The sequence below is a fragment of the Lissotriton vulgaris genome, chromosome 3_1, assembly GCF_964263255.1.
Source record: "Lissotriton vulgaris chromosome 3_1, aLisVul1.2, whole genome shotgun sequence".
Lineage (NCBI taxonomy): Eukaryota > Metazoa > Chordata > Amphibia > Caudata > Salamandridae > Lissotriton > Lissotriton vulgaris.
Genome location: NC_141689.1, coordinates 1,618,901,470 through 1,618,923,602, shown reverse-complemented (window position 1 = coordinate 1,618,923,602; position 22,133 = coordinate 1,618,901,470). Strand labels below are relative to the sequence as shown.

General features: G+C 45.4%; 1 protein-coding gene across 1 annotated transcript in view; it reads right to left on the bottom strand.

Moving 5' to 3' along the window:
* Positions 1–22,133, bottom strand: part of LPAR1 (lysophosphatidic acid receptor 1) — a 245,919-nt gene that overhangs the window by 103,862 nt on the left and 119,924 nt on the right. The window contains exon 2 of the mRNA XM_086962103.1: positions 10,428–10,585. Coding sequence (XP_086818229.1) covers positions 10,428–10,484 — 57 coding nt within the window. The 5' untranslated portion in view covers positions 10,485–10,585. The remainder of the gene's footprint in view (positions 1–10,427; positions 10,586–22,133) is intronic.

Sequence of the window (22,133 nt, the reverse complement as noted above, 5' to 3'; positions counted from 1 at the left end):
TGCTGTCTGCTTTGGACAAAAGGCAAGAGCACCCATCTTTGTCCATGCAGACGCGTGCAGGTAAGCCCACGGGGAGAATTGATTCCAAAAGTTCCTCTCCATGGCGTGAGCAGCGCATGCTCTGCTTTCTCTGCTGCTTTCGCCAGGCGAGACCTAAAAACATATGCCTTGCAGGGGACATGTAGCTGCTTGCAGCAAGTGAACAACTCACTGAGCTATTTTTGATGACTACACTTTGTAACCCGCTGGTTTAACACGGTTCTGTGCAGCAACAATCACTTATCTAAACATTGCATTCAATTTTCTACAGGACACATACATTATCCCACTGAGCTATTTAATGAATCAAAACTGTAATCGCATATTGCACAACGAAATTTCCAGCAAGTGCCTGTGTTATCTGGCCAGAATTATTTTCTGAAGCACAAATCTCCAGAGCAGGTGTCTCAACCCCAAACTATCTTCAAAGGCAATCTGTGACCAGTAAGCAAGAGCAGTTTCACTATCATTTGTTTCCTACAGTCCAATTTCTTTGGATTAGTGCTGGTAAATATAATGCATTGGTTGACTGTTATTGACCTCTGTGCCTCTTGAGGACACTCCGCATAACTCCACCTGTTTGTCCTGTCAGCCTTAGGGTGGTCTTCACCAAAACGTTTGCCTTCCACCTCCATTTTTGCTGATCTTGTTTTTGCTGGTGCAAAGGACTCTGCACTCTTTACCACTGCTGACCAGTGCTAAAGTGTATATGCTCACTCCTTAAACACGGTAATATTGGCATAGCCCCCATTGGCCTATCTAATATACTTCTATGTCCCTAGTGAAGTAGTAATACATGTCCCCAGGGCCTGTGAATTACATGCTACTAGTGGGCCAATAGCACTGACTGTGCCACCCACTTAAGTAGCTTTTAAACTTGTCTTAGGACCAAGGAATGGGTACATCTTAATTTTACTGTATGTTCCAACAGTATCCAATTTTGTTAATTGTAAATGATTTTCGGGCACATCACCTAAATTGTTGAATACCGATTTCTGAACTGTGCAGAGAAAAATCTTGACTTTATCTTCCAATTAGTACAACGGCAGGCTTTCAGTTCTTTGCTAGTTGGAATAGCATTATTCGATACGGCGAGGCTTCAATGAGCTCGTATTTCCAATTTTATCGGCATTTAATTATGTCCGTAGCAATGTTGCTGTATGTTGTTAATCCATTAGCGTGACTCAGAGTGACAGATATCTTCAGAGCTACAATCGCGCATTAGCATTGTCCTGAGAAGACCCCAAAACTGAGAGGTTCGAAACACGTCGAAAACTACACATTGGGGAGTTGTTGGATTTTCAACTGTCTGCAGGCAACCCTTTTGTAAAATTAGGGGCCTTGCTTTGGTCTAATTTACAAGCCGTAACAACTCCTGTTGATGTTTTTTTTTTAGGAGTTTGGACAACTGAAACAAATGTGTTACTCCTACTGTTAAGAAAGTTGTTAACTGGTACATTTTAAATTTGTCACGAGTTGTAAAAGGTATAATTTATGTTTACGTTTTTTGATACAACATTGAAATAAGTTGTGGGATATTCAAATCCATTTTGATATCGACAGATGTTTGTTTTCCAATGTTTATGATTTGATTTGAAAAATGTGTGTAAAAAAAGTTTTAAAAACACTGTTTAGAGAATGTGGTCATGCTAATTACATTTCTTGATCACGCAAGAATAACTGTGTGCTTGACAAATGATTTAACCCCTTCCCTGCTCATGACGAGATCAGCTCGTCATGCAGTACACTGGTCGTGTGCTTATGACGAGCTGAGCTCGTCATGAACAATGAGAAATAAGGACGACTAGCACAGGAGAAAAATCTCCCTAGCAGCCAAGGTGTTAAGACTAGGTACATTGTTGTTTATGTTTACTTTTAGAAAGTTGGCATTTTCCTGGCTTAGCCATTTAGTTCCTGTAGCCTGTCTCTGGGTCACATGACTGAGTGTAGCTGACAGTTGAGATTTGTGTATTCCTCCAGATTGTCACACACAATAACAAGCTGAGGTGTGCCTGGATGGGCCATCACAGGCAGGAGTTGAGGGTGTAGCTGGGCCCAGCCCCACTTACACTTGAATAGGCGGTGTCCTGCCTCCACACAATAGGCTGCATAACACCTGTAGTTAGTCTGGAGCCAAGGCAGGGATGGCACGATGCCTGGGGACTTCAAAGGGAAACCTCTAGAAGCTTCTCCCCAACTTTAAAGACAAAACTGAGAATAAATGTTACACTTACAACACCAAGTCTTCATTACACTTCTGGACCTGTGGATACTGTCAGTATCTATTGAGCTGCTGAAAGGACTGCCACTCTGCTGGACTGTTGCTCTGAATGACAGCAGCCCTGCTGAGCTGACAAGCCGCCTGTTGTCCTCTTGTCTGGGTAATAAGTACTGGACCTGCATCTACTGAGCCCAGGACCCCAAAGTGACTTCAAGTGCTTGTTGGCTGGCCTCCTGACAAGAGCCTCAGGGACAGAAGGTTCCAACAACCTTGAATCAGCATCTTCACTCGCCTATCTGTGAGTCTACCCTTCCAAGTGGTGCCACCCCAGTCCAGGACCCTTGAAGTGAGCCCTAAAAGGCTCACCTAGCCTCTATGGATCCAGCAGAACAGACTCCGCTCCTCTGCTGCGCAGCGCAGCCTGAGCAGAACCAATGCATTGAGGCTAAAATGTAGATTGGAACCTTCACAACAAAACACATCACAGCCCGTTGCCTCATCAGAACCGCCACTGTGCGACACATCCTCGGTGCAAGTCCTTGCATCCCCCTGCACCAGCAGCCTCGCCGACGGACGGGCTCCGCATCGCAGCACCTGGGAAACAGACAACCCCCCCCCCATTCTCCCCCCCACTGCATGATGCATCCTCTTTGCCGGACTTCGCATTGCAAGCCCTCGTCGACTACATTAGGCCTCGCACTGCAGCACCGTCACATCTCAGAACCGATGCATTGCTTCAGCTATGTGACACATCCTCGCAACACTACGCACACCAGCATTTAAGGTACTTTGTTCAGCAGTCCCAACTGGGTCCATGTAACATGCTGGTGCTCCATCTCAGTCAGCCTGAACTCGTGACTTTGCCTGGTCCTGTGTCACCAGATTTCCACAGTTTGCACTTGGTGATGCTATTTTTACTAAACTCTTTAAATTTGAATATCTATGGTTCTAGTGACTGGATGTTTGTCGTTTTAGTCCTATTTTATTTACTAGAAATTACTCAATTCAGGTGTGTGATTCATTTTGGTGTGTGTTCATAGTGTTACTGTTTGAAGTGTTGCAAAAACAATTACACATTGCCTCTGAGTTAAGCCTGACTGCTCTGTGCCAAGCTACCTAAGGGTTGAGTGCAGGTTAATTTAGGGTTTACTTGTGCCTTCACTCTGAGAAGAATTGTGGTTGCTGCTTGAGAAGGTTTTCACCCACTCCAACCAGTAATCTAATTTCTAACACCAGCACTTTCTCATGCCACCTACTTACCCCTATTTGTGAGTTCCAGAGCAAATGTATCCCATTTCCAGTACGAAATGCAGCTTGTACTCTCAATGACCCCCAGTAGCGGTGAGTTGCATTGAAAGAAGCTTTTTTCCACCCCTCTTAGAGCACAGAAGGAGTACCATTCATGAACTTTACAGAGCTTACACTGGAGCTCTCTTTGTAAAGTCGTGGGACGAGATGGATTTTATTTCCAGTGTGGAAAAAGCCTTTTCCACTTGGCTGATGTAACTGTCCTTACTGTTATCAATGTTTCTGTTCCCATCGATGAAGGCGTAGGAGGCATTTCCTCAGGTTTATAAAACACAAACAGAAACTGCATCTTGCATCTGCCATTTAACCTTTTTTTAGTTACCTTTTCCTGCATGCTTCCACTGCTTATGACCAAACATTCTGCTCCAGTGTCGCTAAACCCAGACTGAACCTACCACTGACACTGGGCGATTCCAAGTTGGAAGCACACTTCCTGCTCACGCATGCTTCGCAGTTATGAAATACATTTCACAGCGCATGCGCACAAGAATATTAGGAATGTCGGTATAATGTACACCTAATCTGCATCAAAAGGAAGCCAGGTTATAACACAGAGGTAAAAGATACCCTTTTGGGAGAATGTTCGCTCCACAAATACACGTTAGGTTTGTTATATATGTATAACAGGCATTTAGAGCATTTGAAATCATTCTTAAAATGTCAAGAATAGCATATAAAAATAAATAATTAAAAAAAAGAATATTGCTTGGACAGCAACAGTAGTCAAAGTTCTGTAAATGAGATAGCAAGTATTCCACAATTCAACATTCAAATAGGCAAGAAAGAAAATTAAATTTGACAAAAAAACATTTATCAGGAGCGGGAAGGTCTATCTACCAATAGGGCAAGTAAGATGGCTAGTTTCTAGGGCAAAGCAATTACAAGGAGATGATGGACGGAGTGCTGAAACTTTTCAGACACTCACCCCCAGTCATGCTCGTTTCCGGTTTAGGGAAGACCTGGCTTGGCAGTTCGGTTTGGACTGTTCCCGTGAGGCACAGGGTCAAGACTGATTTGCATATAGCTGGGTCTGAACTGAAGTGGCGAAGTGAGCTAAAGAACGATGATGGATTTAACCCAGATGTGTGACTGGAGGTGAGTGTCTGAAAATTTTCAGTGCTCTGTCCATCATCTCCTTGTGTTCGCTTAGTTTCTAGGCAGACAAATATCTCCATACAGTTTCTTGCCAGGTGTGGAGCAGTGCCCGTTTACGGTATCTGGAGGGATTCAAACTGGGGCAGCAGGCCCATAACTTCTACCCAAGCCAGAAGATGACTCTGGCGACGGCATCCGTTCCAAAGTATAGCAGCTGACCTTCTATATCGGAACTGTGACATCATGTAAAGGGAGTGGCTAATTCAATGTTTCCAGAGTCAGGTTCACTACTGCATCCTGGCTGATATCCGTTGATTAAAAAAAAAAAAAACTGGTGCAAGACCCCATTTAAAGAGGGCAGGGAAAAATCTAGCCTTTATCACAAAATAACTTGTGGCTGTCTTCATAGCTTCATGAAACTATAATAATAGAAGGCATTCTCACATGCAGCAGGTCAGCCCGAACTTCAAGTCAGGTCCTAGCTTACCCGGAACACAAGCAACACAAGATTGGTTACGCCCTGATTGGGTCACTTCAGTCGGGTGTAGCTTGGCTCCACTGAAATGAAATGAAAGATTTACAAAGGCATCAAGGTGCTAATGAGGTTAGAGTTATGGGAGTGAAAGTAGCAGAACTAGAGAATGAATGACCATTAGGACCCAGAACCTCAATTAAAGACTGAAAAGCCAGGTTTTTAAGGCCTTTCGTCATGTAGTGTGGGGCGGAGGATTGAAGATGGAACAAGGGAGGGTGTTCCAGGGTTTGGGCGCGGCCACGGAGAAAGCTCTGCATTCCCACCTTGCCTTTCGGTATTTATGGACGATTACACGATTGTGGCTAGAAGCTCGGAGCAGTCTAGGAAGGAATATATACCCTTGGCACATGGCATTGATCTCTCCAGGTCCGGTGTTCTGCAGCGCCTTGTGAACAATCCACCAAGCAATAAAGACAATGCATTTCTTCACAGGTAGCCAATGGAGCTTGGGTGTCCCAGCCGGAACAGACTTTTGTTTAGGGATATCAAAGACCGGTCTTGCCGCAGCATTTTGAACAGCCGCAACTCTGCTACTGCACTGTGGCCATTGGCATAGTTAGCATGGGGCCCAAGTATACTTTAATATATTGACCATAGCATTCTGGCAATAATGTATTTCATTGCATTTCATAATGGAGAACTGAGCATAGCTGCAAAGTTTAGAGCTGCCAATTTTATACAAGACCAGTGGTTTACAGAGACCTTTCTTAGCTGTGCACCTGCCAAGCACCTTCCATTTTGAAACGGATATCATCAGAGCAGCCCCCGATATCGCTTTAAGAACAAAAGAGTGTGGTGTTCTTTTTCAAACAGTTATGTTTGGCCGATAAACACATATTTACAATATTATAAGATTACTATATGAGAATTTCAGCCAACGCAAGTATTGTGAGCAAGAGCTGGTAGCAGTCCACGGCCATCTCTGTTTATCAGGAGGAGAGATGAGGAATGCACAGCGCCTTCCAAGCACAGACTTAAACGGCTTGGATGTTTAGGACATGAGGAACATCCAAGGCTTAATGGTCAACCCTACTGACCCAGAAGAATAACAAGCCAGTAAGCTGCAAGTGTGCAAGTCCTCAAACCTCAGGGACATGAGTCTGTTTGGCTAATATCTTGTGAGAGGTATTCATTTAAAGAACTTAGCTTGTTTACAATGCATAGGACCAAGAGCAGCAAAGAAAGACAGAAATGAGCATGTGTGACATGAATCTATTCTTCGCGTCTTACTCTGCCTAACGCTTTATTTATATCTTTTCAATGCATGTTTTACACATTTCAGTGACTTTCAGCTGAAGCCAGTCCAATCTTATTACAGAGTTGCGCTTTTTGATTTTTCTTCTTGGTTTGCTATATTTAGCATGTACAATAATATCCCTGACGGAGGAAGTACCTCGACTTCCACCCCCTCCTCATTTCATAGATAGTACCACCTATGGAATGAGGAGATGGGGAAGGAACCTTGAAGGCCCCCACCCCCAGTTGATTCCTTAGATGGGATCATCTTTGGAATGAGAAGAGAGGGAAGTGCTGTGATGCCCCCCTTTCATATATGATAAAATCTATGGAATTAGGAAAAGGGCAGTTACCTTAAAGTTGTCCTCAAGTAAGAAGAGTTCACATTTTGTTTTGCAATATTTGAAAAGATGCAGCTGCCTATTTTTAAGTTCACCGAAGAAGTAAGGTTATGTTACGTTAGCTCCCTGTAAAATGCTTAATCTAGCCAAAGGTGACTGGAAACGCTGGGAGGAGGATACCTAGCAAAACTCAAGATATGGGGGTAGACAGGCATTCAGAGAAGCTGCTGCCCAGGAATTTCTTTTCCATTGAAATCCACACCTACCTCCTCTGAGATTTTGGAGAAAATTAAAAAATTGGATATTGGACAACTAAGGATGTTTATGTCCATATTAATTTCAGTGAAGGGTAGCCAATTTACAGACAATATCATTGCCTTCGACAGTTCCACGTGAGTGTGTGCTTGTGCTTTAAAATATGTTAAAAAAAAGTGAGGGAGGCCTCCTTAATAATACAATTAGGGACAAGGAGCATAAGGTGAAAAGACTAGGGAAGGTCCCAAAATCACGCAACTTACAAGAACCCTATGGTGTATTTCCCATATATCTCAGAAAGCCAAATCAATTCAAAATATGTACCGTGTTAAGCAATTAAAACCATATAATAAACAAGAACCCTAAACAATGTGTATGTTATAAAAATATACAATTTATTGCAAGTCAATTAAAACAATTGTTATACAGGGTGAGGATAGTACCCACAATCACGTACAATTTCAATATAAAAATAAAGTCAATAAAAATACACAATTAATTTAAAAATTAGACAAGGAATCACAGTTGTTGTAGCAGTCTGTGCTTTAAAATAGACTTTAATAATAAAAATATTAGAGCAAAGGAGGGATCAGAGAAGAGAGGATGAGAGCGGAACCTCGTGAACTCACGGATATTTCACTGAATACTCTCGCCACAATAGCTAGCTGAGCAGTAGGGCCCTACTGGTAGCTAGCCCTGGGCCTCAGTTGCTCTCCATTTCCTTCTCAGTAAATCAGAGGCCAGGCATGACCAGGAGTGACTCGGGGAAGACAAAGTTAACAAAAAGACAGTGAGAAAAGAAAGGTGAGCCTCTGATCAATGATTTTGTGTTGGGAATAGTGCACACTTCTCAAAACAAGCATTGGCAAAGCCAATATGTCACCTTCATAACGCAAGAGCTGAGCTGTTACTTTGACAGGGGTGGTCTGAAAGTATTGTTTAAAAAAAGTACTTTTTTTAAAAAATGCTGGAGAAAAAAAAAACATATCTTTTGGTATCTCAAAACCGTACATTAAATCCAATGTTCTCAATCTTTACAAATGCCATGGCTAATTTTTCAAATACTTTTTGCTTAGGAAACTATCAGCAGGTAAAATAATAAGATAGTGTTAGACTGTAAAGATAAATACTTATCAAGGCCTAATTTACTTGTCACAGGATTCATTCATTTGGTCCTTTGTATGGAGAAGATTTTGGGGCCGATAGGAGAATTGTCATGCTAAGGGCACCTTTGGCCTCACACACCAGATAAGTGAGTGAAGCAAATGGTCCTTTCCCCAGCTCCATAAAACCTTTGTGTGCTTGTGCTTTCAAGCAATATGTCAAATGCAGGAAAACAACCTTAAAGCCTGCTCTTCAGCCCCACAAAAATATCTGCGTTCCTGCGCTTTTACAGACACGCTGGAAGAGGCGGGGAGCAACACAGCATGTAGGGGGTAGTATTTGAGGGTGGATGAGAACATAAGGGAGAGAGCTGGAAAACACATTCAGTCTCAAGGAGTTCTGAATGAAAAAAAAGCGAATTTCCTAAAGTTGAAGGGTACATTTCAGCCAATCATAAGCATCACACAGAGGATATTATCCAGGTGAGGGACAAACACAAGGAGAGGAAAAAAAGGGTACAATGACACAGCAGTTGCTGACAGCAGTGGCATCACTCTGTAGGCTTGCGCATGCATCACCATGCATGCTCGTGGCTAAAGCACGAGGGCATTAATGTGTATAAACCGGAGAATTCTGTTTAAGGCTTTTTGTCTTACTCATAAGGCTTTGTAGAGTCTGGGCTCGGAAGGCATTAAAGGAATATTTTGGCGATAAGTCCCAACCAAGCAGTTAAGATCTGCTAGTAAAAATCTACTGGTAGTTCCCAGCTTTAAGAAAGTCAGATGGGGGGCAGAGCCTTCTGTGTTGCTAGGCTCTGGAATTCCCTCCGCTTCGATTTCTGGTCAAGTGTCCAACTCTCTTTTCCGCAAGGCTTTAAAGACCTGATTCTTTACCAGTCCTCCAGTATGAGCTCCATGTAGACTTCCATCTGATGGCCCTGTCTGTAGGGCCTTGATGCCTTTGGGCAAAGTTCGCCCTTTATAAGGCTAATATTCATTCATTCTTACTTTTAATTGACCAAACTAAGAAGACGGATGCCACCCAGATCAGTTCATTGAAAAAAAGAAAGAAGTAAAGAAATAAAAAAAAGAAATGCTAAGTGCACAAGAGTGCTGTTGATGTAGTGGGGTGCCTGGAAGCAAATGGCAGCTGCCAGGCCTTCCAAAAACAGAGCACAAAACAATTGAAATGCCTGTGAGTGGGTGGGGGCAGCAGCAGAGGAGTGGGTTGGGGGAGGAGCAACTTTGAACTTTTGAAAAGAGAGAAAATAAAAATAAAGTTGGGGCGGCAAAGCAGCACATGAAGGAGGGAGAAACACTGAGCGGGGTGGGAATGGGGGTGAAGCATACTAGAGCAGTGTACATGTGAGGGGGCAACACTGAGCGTGTGGGGGGGCTGCGGGTGTTTTGGTACATAGAAGCAGCATATAAGACAGAGCTAGAAAATACATGCACTCACAGAGAATGCTGAAAGGAAATCTAGCCAATCAAAAGCATTTAAAAGACTATATTAAGCAAGGGAGGAACAAACACGAGAAGAAGGGCGGAAAAAGACATACTTGATTGTGCCTATAGCATGAGGACATCATGTTTTTCTTTTAATTGATAAATCTAAGAAAGCGGATGCTACTTCGGTCACTTCACCAAAAAAATTAAAGAAAAAATGAAAGGAAAATGTAGTTCCCTAAAAGAGAGCATTCGGAGGATACAAACCGTTCAATGAAAATGATGGTAAAGAGGCTATGATCCTGACCGGGGGTGGGAGTAAACAGAAGGGGAAGGCAAGCAATCGAATACGACAAAGCCCAGAATTGAGAGAGACGATAATGCCAAGCAATGGGTGGCTCTAAGCCTATTTTAAGTTTTGATAAGACCACATTAGGTCTTTTGCAACAGCTTTTGCGTAGGTGAGACCTAATAAATCACCATCATGTTCCTTAAATATTGACAAGCTATTTAAAGATGATGCTTAACGAGTCAAGTACATTTTACGGATTCTGGCATAGCAGTGAAAAATGTGCCTGTCTCTGAACAGTGATAGCTTATTACGGTTTGTGAATTTAAATAAACTATTCCCAAAGTAATCATCTCCGACTTCTAGGTATCGCAGAACATCATCAGCACAAACATGAAACATTCTGTCAGAAGATCTGGGCACATTCTCCTCCGTGAATCATCAGAAGATCTCAGAATCTGAGTATTTCGGGCCAAACTTAATTACCACATTCATGAGGAAACACTTGTTGCAACCAATAATATCATCAAAAGTTTGCCAATCACCACTTGTGCATTACCTGTGGCTGTGACATCATGGAGAATGGTTCTGTGAGAGTATCCGTTAGGGTCGCCATGACAAAGGGTTTCCAAGGTCTGTGGAGGGCTTTTGCTCCCTTGGAACCCTGGTTTAAGTGCTTGTAAGCCGGTCAGAACTCAGTCATGTTTAAGTGCAGGCCTGAAAGGGAAAAAAAAACATTAGTCAATTAGCATGAAGTCCTCAGGGTGGTCAAACAGAGTTGTGAAATGTGTTACAACATTGAAAATCTTTGTTCCTCCATTTTATAACTCAGGAGGGACCCGCTTTCTGTCAGGATACCTTTATGGCCCGGGCCAGTGTGTGAGAGGGCAATCATTTTTTCTATGCCGGGCGCATCTCACTGATGAACTGACGCTTTAACTTTTTAGTATCTAAGGAACATTTTGGTAATTTGGGTTCTAGGTTCTGCACAATAGAGTACAGAATAGATACACTAAAAGCCAGGAAACGAGAAAAGTTTAAATATTCAATGCTTCTTCTAGAAACTGCCTAGAAGGAAAATAATTCATAAAATTACAAATTAGATCCACGTTACCAAGATCACCTTTACCAATCCCTCTTTATTTAATTATTTATTTTCTGCCAAGGCCATCCTGCATGCATGTAGTTTGACTTTTTCCATATAAACCATTGGATACAAATCCATTGGGCAGTCTAAAATCTGAGCCAGCCATCAACTCTGACGTAATAGACAGTCTTGGGTCCAACTGTGGTCTTTATAATACGGCTAAACGTTCCCCGGCTTTGTGTGTAACGTGCGTATCAACTGAGATGCAAAGTGTTAAGCAGCCATGACCTGTCTGTTTATTTTTTCTGGCCACGTATGTTTTGCCCCCTGTTGACTCCATAACAACTGTGGAGTAGGCTACTAACCCCTGACCAGACTATGCGGCGACAGTGTTTGGTAGCACCTGACAGGGGTGTATCAATAAAGCAGCAGGTGCACTAGCACCAGGCCGCAGAGGTGCATGAGGCTCTACGGAACTCAATTGTGGTCATAATTTACTAGCCAACAAATGGTACAGGCCCATTTTCCTTGCTTGAATTCGGGCCGGCACCACCTTTGCTACCCCCTGGCAACTGATCTATGTTTCAGAGTTTTAAATCACTCCTTATTGTAAAGAATGCATGGTGCTAGTCCCTAAGCAAAATCTACAGGTCCTCTAACTGGGGTTTTTGTTTTCAGTAAAGAGCACATGGTGTACAGTGTAGGAATTCCAATACTTTGTGGGCATTAGTGTGACACAGGGAGGACCCTTTCTAGTCACATCTGGCAGCACTGGTGAGATAGAAAATATGGACATAAACAGCTTGTGATTTTATGAAACCCAAAAAATGGTGGTAATTTGTGCAGCATTTGAATCATCTACAACAGATGCATTCTGCAAACATTGTGCTACCTGTGTTTTGCGCAGAAGACTAGAAGACTGTTCATGGGGAGTGGTTTGCAAAGCCGACAACTGTATGCCTGTACAAGATGATAGCAGATCTTCAGCAAGTTGCCTGCAGGGCCCTAGTACCAAAGGCCATGGTACAAAACATTTTCTGTGCTGCTGAAAAAAGAAACATTTGCCCCACTAAACCCAGTTTACGCTCTATACATGAAACCCACCCATCACCAATTTCTGCATTACGCTCAAAGTAGCCTACTAATGAGGGGAACTTGGCTGAGGCCGTCTGGGCCAAAATCTACAAAACACTGCTCCAGTGCTCATAAGTTTGTTCTGTGCACAAATGCAGAGAATCCTGGGGGTCTTGTTATCTCTTGTTAACCCCTCCCCTGCTGATGACGGAACCGCTCCGTCATCAGCTGCGGTGGCGCTGTGCTGATGACGGAGCGGTTCCGTCATGGCCTGCCCGACGCTCCTGCGCGGCGCGAATTCCGCGCCTGCGTGGAGCGTTCTATTGAGCGGGTGGGGCCATGACGGAACCGCTCCGTCATAAGCACAGCGCAACCAACGCTGGTGACGGAGCGGTTCCGTCACCAGCATGCGCCCGCCGCATTTACGCCCCGCCCTCTTAGCACTGCAGCGGAATAGCCGCCGCAGTGAAGGGGTTAAACCCAGCAGATTTCCTCTTTACACCAAGAGATTATGATAGCATTGCTTTGATTAGAGCGGACTGCCATGAAACCAGAAATATTAAATGTATCTTATAGGCAGTTACAGTTCTTGAGATATATCACTCATTAATTGTGCTTCTGGGCCATCTGGACCATAACTCTAAATCCCAGTTCCTGAACTGCCTACTAATAACCTACTTTGTGCAGTGGGGGCCCTGGTGTCTTTTGGTCATGCCCAAAAATAAATTTCCTACCTATGACCCGCCATTAGTGAGAAAAAGGGGGAGGTCCCCTGAGGGACGCTGCTGTGAGAGCCATTCCTCTGCAACTCCGCCTCCCACTGCCCTTTCATTGGACTTTGGTCAATATAAGCTGTTGCTGCTCCTTTCATCATTAAGGTGAGCAGTAAGTACATCAGAAACACAGCCTTTGGCACTCTAAACTCACATTTGAGGGAATCATTAATGCAGTGTGTATGGTAGGTTATAGGTCTTTACTGTTTTTTGTACAAGTCATGTGGCGAGGGTCCACTGAGGTGCGAAACCTTGCACTCAGGATCACCACCAAAATAGAGCAGAAACATCAGACCAAACTTTATAGACTGTATTTTTCCATATGGTTCCTCTGTCCTTCTGGACAATAGGTAGTAAACTTGGCATTCCCCAGAGGCAGTCAAGAACACCCAAACCTTATTGCCATATGAGGCCACGCCCCCCGCCAACAGTTCACCTATTTGTCATGTGCATTCCCAGAACGCGCAGCAGACGAGCGCAGCGGGCGCGACGATGGCGCGCCGAAGGCGCGCCTAAGGCAAGCCCGTCTGCGCCCGTCCGCGCCAGTACACGCCAGGAGCCGGGCAAGAGGACTGAGGTAAGGTCAACCTACTCAGGGGATGCCCTACGCCATCTCAACAGGCCTGTCCCATTGTCATGCTCCCAAGTGCTGAGAGGAGACTGCAGTCTCACCCAGTGTCCGCACTGCTCCTTCAAGTATACACCCTCTATCAATAACGTCCCCAGCCAGACGACTATAAATATGGCACTAATTAACTGCAGATCGCTGCCCAAACATGCCCTTGAAATAAACTTGCTTCTCGAGGACCTTAACTTAGAAATCCTGTTCCTCACGGAAACGTGGCTTACACCTGACTCAGACGCCGACATTGTCCAAGCCCTTCCCCCGGGATTCGGTATCCAACACCTCAACCGTCCCAAGGGCAGAGGAGGAGGCATTGCTGTCATCTTCAAGGAATCAATACCATGCCGATTCCTTGATAGCCCCCTGCTGGACTGTGAAAACGTCCTTTTTACTTTGCAAATTTCCCCCTGTATTTCTCTTTCCGGACTCCTTATCTATCGCCCTCCTGGCACCATGGGACAATTCCGCGAATCCCTCCTAGAATGCTCTCTGGCCACGTCTAGCGCTCGGCCTAACTTCCTTATCCTAGGGGACCGCAATGTCCATATAGAAGATAGCAATGACAATACTGCCGTAGAACCTATCCAAGACCTGGCAGGCCACCAACTACACCTACTGAACTCCCTCCCCACTCACAACCAGGGGCACCTGCTTGACCCCATATTTTGCAATTTCCCTGACCTTCTGACCAGCCCTCCTATCCCTGTACCGTGGTCTGACCACCTACTCATTCCCTTAACTGGTGCATCCAGCCTAAACCGCCACAAATCCAAGCACCAGGCAGACCATCGCGTCCTTGGGCAAAACTAGACTACGACAAATGGAACCAAGCCCTCAAGGATACCACTCCAACCCTTAGCGCTACCCCCAACCTTGCTGACATTGAATTCTCATCTTGGGTTACCAATTCTCTAGATATAGTTCTCCCCAAAAAGCCTTATCGCAAACCAAGGACAAAAGCTACCTCACCTTGGTTTACCCAGGAGATACGCCTCCTAAAGAAATTGTGCAAAAGAGCAGAAAGAGTTTGGAGGAAGGACTTTGACCCTATCAGTAAAAATAATTACAGACTGACGATTCTTAACTACAAAAAGGCGCTAAAGAACTCGCAAATTGCCTTTTTCAATGATAAAATTAGCAAGGCAGTAAACTCGTCGAGAGAGACGTTCCTCATCACGAAAAAACTTTTAAAACCCCCCATACCCCCTGCCACACGTAACCCCACCAACGAACACTGTAATGTGCTAGCCAACTTTTTTGACTCAAAAATACAAAAAATACTCAAACTCCTTCCGTCCCTCCCCCTTGTGGATTCCTCCCCCCTTCCCCCCTTTTAGTGCCAGAATCGAGATACTGAGCTAAGCAAGTTCCACCCCATTACCGTGGAAACCCTTGGCTCCTTACTCGAAGCCCTCAAAAGCGGATCGCCCCACGACCCAGCCCCTGTGAGACATCTGAAGCAGGTCGCCATGAGCGTCCTAACACCTATGACCAACCTGCTAAACACCTCCTTCGAATCCGGAATTGTCCCCACTAGCTGGAAGAAAGCTGTGGTGAAGGCACTTATAAAAAAACCTAACCTCGACCCGGACAACCTAGCTAACTTCAGGCCGATATCGCTCCTCCCCGGCATTGGCAAACTGGCGGAAAAATACATTAACTCCCAACTCTCTCACTATCTGGAGTCCAACGAGCTGCTAAAAACCTCCCAAACCGGTTTTCGCCCGGGCCAGGGGACAGAAACAGCGATGGTGGCGGTAGTCGAAGAAGCCAGAAAGATCATCGATGCAGGAGGATCAGTGGCAGTGATCCTCCTGGATCTTAGTGCAGCATTCGACACCGTCAACCACAGCATCCTGGCCCAACGCCTGGAAAACCTCGGCATCACTGGGATGGCCCTCGACTGGCTAAAATCCTTCCTCCACAACCGCTCCTTTCAGGTGGCGGAGGGAGATTGCATCTCTAGGGAAACCCCGATACGTTGCGGAGTGCCTCAGGGCTCTTCATTGAGCCCTACACTCTTCAACGTATACATGGCACCTCTTGAACAAATTGTCATCCCCTATGGCATTAAACTCTTGACCTATGCGGACGACACTCAGCTGATCGTCTCCCTCAGCCAGTCAGAACTCCCCTCCGTCGATCTGTACTCCTGCCTGGGGGATATAGTCAGCTGGATGAGCGACTCCCATTTAAAGCTCAACGGGGACAAAACCGAGCTAATGGTGTTGGGCAACCAGTCCCACTTCCGCCCTGAGTCCCTATGGCCTCCCAGCATGGGCCCACCACCAGTTCCTAAAACTGATATTAAAAGCCTGGGGATTTGGCTGGATGACAAGCTCACCCTCAACACGCAGGCCAGGAAAACCGCAGGCACATGCTTTGGCCTACTGCGGTCCATCCGTAAGATCCTCCCATTGCTCCCATTCCAGTCAAGAAAACTGCTCATACAGGGTCTTATACTGTCAAGACTCGATTATGGCAACGCCTTATACCTCGGCTCCCCTAAAAAAGTCATATCTAGGCTCCAGGTGGTGCAAAATGCGGCTGCCCGAATCCTCACAGGCACAAAGAAACGCTGCTCTGCTAAACCTGCACTCAAAGAACTCCACTGGCTCCCGGTGGAGCAAAGGGTCCAATTCAAGGCTATGTGCCTTACCCATAAAATCCTGCACGGAAAAGCCCCTCCTGTCCTTAAAGATCTCGTGACTCCCTACACGACTAACAGAACCCTTCGCTCAACCAACACTCATCTGACCCAAACACCCAGGATCAAGAGAACTCGCTCTGGAGGTCGGCAGTTCTCATATCAGGCGTCTAAGATGTGGAATACTTTCCCACCGGACCTCCGGGCCCAACCTAATCTCATGTCTTTTCGTAAATCTTTAAAGACATGGCTGTTCCCCTGATCTCTTTATACCCCGCCTGACCCTCCCTCTGGATTTCAGTTAGCGCTGGGACGCTCCCGGGCAGCCATGCGCTCTATAAATCACCTTCTATTCTCTATTCTATTCCATATGATAACATTAGCATAGGGCCTTCATGAGACAAAAATCAATTTCACAGCACATAAAACGAACAAAGATATTTGGGATCTTCAAAGAGAAATATTGCGAGAGAATGGAGAAATACACTATACCCATCAAAGGCGAAGAGGCATAAGGGTATGGGCCGGTGAATGGAAGCAGAAAATGTAATTTATAAAAGGAGAGGTTGTTCCCTCAAATATGACAGAATAAAGGGATCCTGGCACAATTACCATGGGCTGGATGACAGACTTTGGAGTCACTCTGCCTCTGGGGTCTCCGGAGAACTGAAGATGTAATTAGATTAGTTGCTTGCATGTCGCGGGCGGGTTTTTGGATGTAGAGGGTTGGCTTGTAGAGTGTTTCGCATTGCAGGTGCCTGCTGATGTATGCACACTATGCATATAGAAACGACGTGATATATCATGACGTGGTCATAAATGCTCATTTTGAGAGCATCATTAAAAAAAACTAAAAGTACTTAAAAGGGGAGGGGGCTTTGGGGCATTTTCTTGGCCCTACAAGGTGCTATTTTGATTTTATTTGTACATCTTACCTGCTCTAATATAACTATTATACACACATCTACTACAGACGCTGGGCAGAAGCATGAATTTAATAAATGCGAAAAATACACTAATCAATAAAGAAATGGTTGGGGTGCAATGGGATTGAATACTACTTCCGTTTCCTAAAGGGGGTGACCTAGCTCGTTGACAAAGACACAGACACAAGGCATAGACTAGTGAAAAGTTCAGTGGACACAGAAAATGCATGGGTAGGTTGGCGTTACACATAGGCTGCCAGCAGAGTCGAAGAATGCAATATATGCAGGTATTGCAAAACATTATTAGGTATTACAGTTCTTTGTGCATTTTAGTTCCTTAAGAGTACACTCGTTAATACTTATGGAAACCAATTAAAATGACTGTAAACTGCTTGGTGCACTACATCATGTAAAACAAAAGTATGCTAAAAATGGATAGGAGGGATGAAGGGCGGGATGTTTAAAAGAAATGAAGACGTTTGAAGGGGGGTGCAAAAAAAGGTTCAGGCTAAATCGGGCTACCGTGCAAGGCGGGCCTGGCAGACAATGCAGAATAAAATAGGCTTTGTTTCATCATCTATGGTCAAAAATATCTTCCCCACAAGTTCCTTAAAATAGCACAGGCCACATTCAAATGTTATTTTAAATCACAATGCCAGGGCTGCCCAGCCCGCCCTTCTGCAAAACTGCAAAGTTAGATTTATAAACACTGGCTCGGCTTGAAATTGCCTCATGTTCAGCCCACGGGCACAGCCCCCGGTCCGAGCAGACTGGCCGCACATTTTTTCATTTCACTAGGCATTTTCACAAAAGCATAACATTATTGAAAATATGATAAAACTGCTAACTCCTCTGGCAGGGCAGGGAGAGCTGGGCCATCTCTTCCACATCGACGGCGACTCCCTTCAAGAATCGCAAATCACAACTCTTCGGGTCAAAAGTCCCTTCCAACATTTCACATTTTTGACTGGAAGCCAAAGTTATTTTTAATGCATTTTTTTTTATTTTTCACTGATCATCTGTGTTCGACTGAACGAAATAGAGCTGGATACAACACAATTCTACTAATGGTTTATAATTGTGTGAAAGTCCCTTGTCCGGCACGCGCATTATTAGGTAACCAGTCCCTTGTGGCAGGACAGTGGTCGCAGCAAATAACAGAATTAAGGCCGTGATTACACATGGGAGGAAAAAGGCAGGAATTCTGAGATTTGTGGTGATTGTTACACCCCCACAAATTTCTGATACATTTCCGTAGTTCAAACCTGCCAAAATGGACCAGGGATAAATACACTGTAATTTCTGATACATGTGGAATTCAGGGTAGAACACAACAATTCTACATGTGAGCCATCGCGATCCAGATGAAAACTTGATTGGAGGAAAACACCGTACCCAGTGGTATTTAAAGAATCCAGTAAATATCGCAGCCATCACCCCAATCTGTCAAATGGATTTAGACTCAAAATGCATCTTGCTTTTAAATGTTCTGCCCTCACCAGGGTCCTGGATCCTGGGAACCACCTAAGCTAGCTAAAAATCCCAGTACACCTGTTACAAAGGGGTCCCACTGGACCCAGAGGGGTTCCACTGCACCCAGAGGGGTTCCACTGGACCCAAAGGGGTTCCACTGGACCCAGAGGGGTCTCCACTGGACCCAGAGGGGGTTCCAATGGACCCAGAGGGGGTTCCAATGGACCCAGAGGGGGTTCCTATGGACCCAGAGGGGGTTCCAATGGACCCAGAGGGGGTTCCAATGGACCCAGAGGGGGTTCCAATGGACCCAGAGGGGGTTCCAATGGAGCCAGAGGGGTTCCACTGGACCATGAGGGGGTTCCACTGGACCATGAGGGGGTTCCACTGGACCATGAGGGGTTCAACTGGACCCAAGTGCTGCAGGTGAGTTCTGGCGCAGAGGAAAAAAGAAAGAAAATCTCCTGGTGATACTCGACCAACAGATATTGAAAAGACATGACATCGGGAGAAATCCTCTCCTGACTAACAGGCTGCTTCCTGAAAGTATCCCACCTAACCTAGCTGAAAATCCCAGTACGCCTGTTACAAAGTGGTCCCACTGGACCCAGAGGGGTTCCATTGCACCCAGAGGGATTCCACTGGACCAGGAGGGGTTTCACGGGACCCAAAGGGGTTCCACTGGACCCAGAGGGGGTTCCACTGGTCCCAGAGGGGATTCCAATGGACCCAGAGGGATTCCAATAGACTCGGAGGGGTTTCACTGGACCCAGTGGGGGTTCCACTGGACCCAGAGGGGGTTCCACTGGACCCAGAGGGGGTTCCACTGGACCCAGAGGGGGTTCCACTGGACCATGAGGGGTTCCACTGGACCATGAGGGGTTCCACTGGACCATGAGGGGTTCCACTGGACCATGAGGGGTTCCACTGGACCATGAGGGGTTCCACTGGACCCAAGTGCTGCTGGTGAGCTCTGGCGCAGAGGAAAAAAGAAAGAAAAATCTCCTGGTGATACTCGACCAACAGATATTGAAAAGACATGACATCAGGAGAAATCCTCACCTGACTTACAGGCTGCTTCCTGAAAGTATCCCCAGAAGCAAGAAGGAGCTGCTTATGCAATTTACAAGTAATAGGATCCTACCTTACTCCCCTACCCATCTTTAGTACCATGGAGGAGGAAAGAAGATGCAGAAACACTGCCTTAGAAGACGGCACAGACGATAAATCAAGTGTGAACACGGAGTCCACACAACATAATTCAATGAGCAAGAAAAAGGACTAGAAAGGCATTTACAGATGAGATGGACAGTTTAGAGGCTAGCCATATGATTTACATGTTCATTTGGCCTACGGGCATTTAATGCACCTAAAACAGGAGACAGAGGGTTGTAAAGTGGTGTAGGGCACTCCGCATACCTAACAGTGGCCTTCCCTGAAGCCTGGTGCCTAGAGCCCTTAAACCTCCCCGAGTCCACCTCCCAGATCTCATACTTGGCATGCCCGTGACGTATTACCGACTGCCCGCCTTCTGATGAAGCGATGTAACATTGCCCAGCTCGTGTCTGGTAACAGCAGGCTGAGATGAAAGGACAGCTCAACCAGTACTCTCAACCCTTTGCAGTGGAAAGCCATACTCTGTGCGTACCCCAAATTAAAACAGATTCATTTTAATTTGTTTAACAGAAATGTTGGAAGGTTTCTAACCTGTACTTTTGCCAGTGTGCCATGGGTCCTAGTGCAACAGGCATTGAAAATGCAACAGGTCTCGCCTTTGGTTAAGTTAAAGCCATTTGCTTTGCTAATGGTATTGTATAGCAAAGTAAATGGCTTTAATTTAATAAAAGGCGAGACCTATTGAATTTTTAATGCTTGTTTTAAAAGTGTGCAAATGCATTACGTTTCCGTAAAATCTTTCTTGGATATAAAACAAATTGATTTTTGTATGACGTGTTCTTGGACACTGGAATTCATATATGTGGATTTAGAACCTCCCCAAGAAAAAATTCTTACTTGAATGTACATGGCCGGTGGATTCCTGCTTATCTTTAGTCGAGAAGGGCAAGGCCACAGATATCTGAAAAATTCTGAATTCTTCTTCTATACTCTTAGTAAGCGTGATGCTGTGTAATATTTTAGCATTCATGCAATACAGTGCTGAAAATTTTCCTGCAGCGCTGCGCTCACCAACTTTTTTCTAAAGCCGGGCCTTAGTGACCACAGGCTGGAAATAGAGACTGGGTGACACAGCTGAAACCCGAAGCCCACAATTGTGCATGGAGGGGGGTCTACCCAACTGATGTTTGTTTTGGGCCCTGGTGAAAACCGTGGATATCTAATACATTATATGGGCCAAAATGTCAACTAACTATGTTTACGCTGAACTCTTTGACCCCCACAGGATCTGGAACATAATGTGCTATTCGTAACATGTCTCACAGATAAGTTGGTTCTCAGTTAAACCATTTTTGATGTGTATCATAGGTCCATTCACCTTGTAATTTTAATGTATTTGTACACGTGAGAGCTGCACCCATGTGCAGAAACTTTTAATAATGTATCTGCCTTATATTATAACTCCTCGATATATAAACTAACTTCGTTGTGTTATGGTTCAGTTCATTGTTTGCATGGAAGAGACATGTCCTATAAGATAACATTCTGACATGGAAACCTGGTGACATGGTTTAAATCAGCACTGAACTGAACATGGTGCGATTACTTAAAAATAAAAGGGCTAGTGCAAACACCCATAAAACTAGGAGGCGGGCTGGGCACCAAACACACATCGTGAGAGAACTGGCAAAGGGGGGTGGGGGATAAGACACACAGGATCGGAAGAATGGGGAAAGAAACACTAGTAACTGGAGGACCTTCAAGCCGAAACTTACAGAAGGCCATGCTAACTCACAAATATTCAATGAGTAAAGGGATAAACAATACCATTAAAGAACCATCATAACAAACCTTTGGGGATACGAGGGGAGTGTTGGGCCTAAAAGTACACGGAGAGGCCCCAGGGGCCACTGGTCGGGAAAGTGGGTGAAGGCGGTTGTAGGACACAAGGCCCTATGTTCGTTGCACAAGGGAGCACGGTTCCCAAGATGACTCCAAATAAGTGCTACAGGAGGCATTAGATAGAGAGATCTGCTGAGTCTCGCCAGAGGGGGTTCCACTTCCAACCTGAAGGGGGCAGGGAAAATGCAGTACTTGTGGTGCATCGGGGGGTTGGCACAAGCGTAAAATTGTAGGGTGTTAAGAAGTTGAAAGTTTCAAGTTGTTCCCCCCTACGATTCCCCCTCATGGTGTGCCTGGAGAGTATGATCCTGCCTAGCCAGTAACACTGATCCCTCCCGCTCACTTGGTTTCTGCCACGTGACCTTCGTCCCCAGACAGACCTGCGCTTACCTCTCAGCCATCTCCACATGTCCCAAGGCCTCCGTCGTCTGTAGGGTTCAGTCTGAGGTTCTACTCCACCACTGCAACTATTGCCGGCACCCCAGAAACTCCCCAGCGCCCTGGGAATCGGAGAGTTCCTGTTCCGGACTCCCCGCTTGGCGCGAACTGTACAAGAAGTACAAACTCTGTGCTCTCCTTGCCCCCGTCCCGAACTCCACTCGGTGAATCCTGGCTTTCTCCTGCCCGCGCACTGTCCAGGCT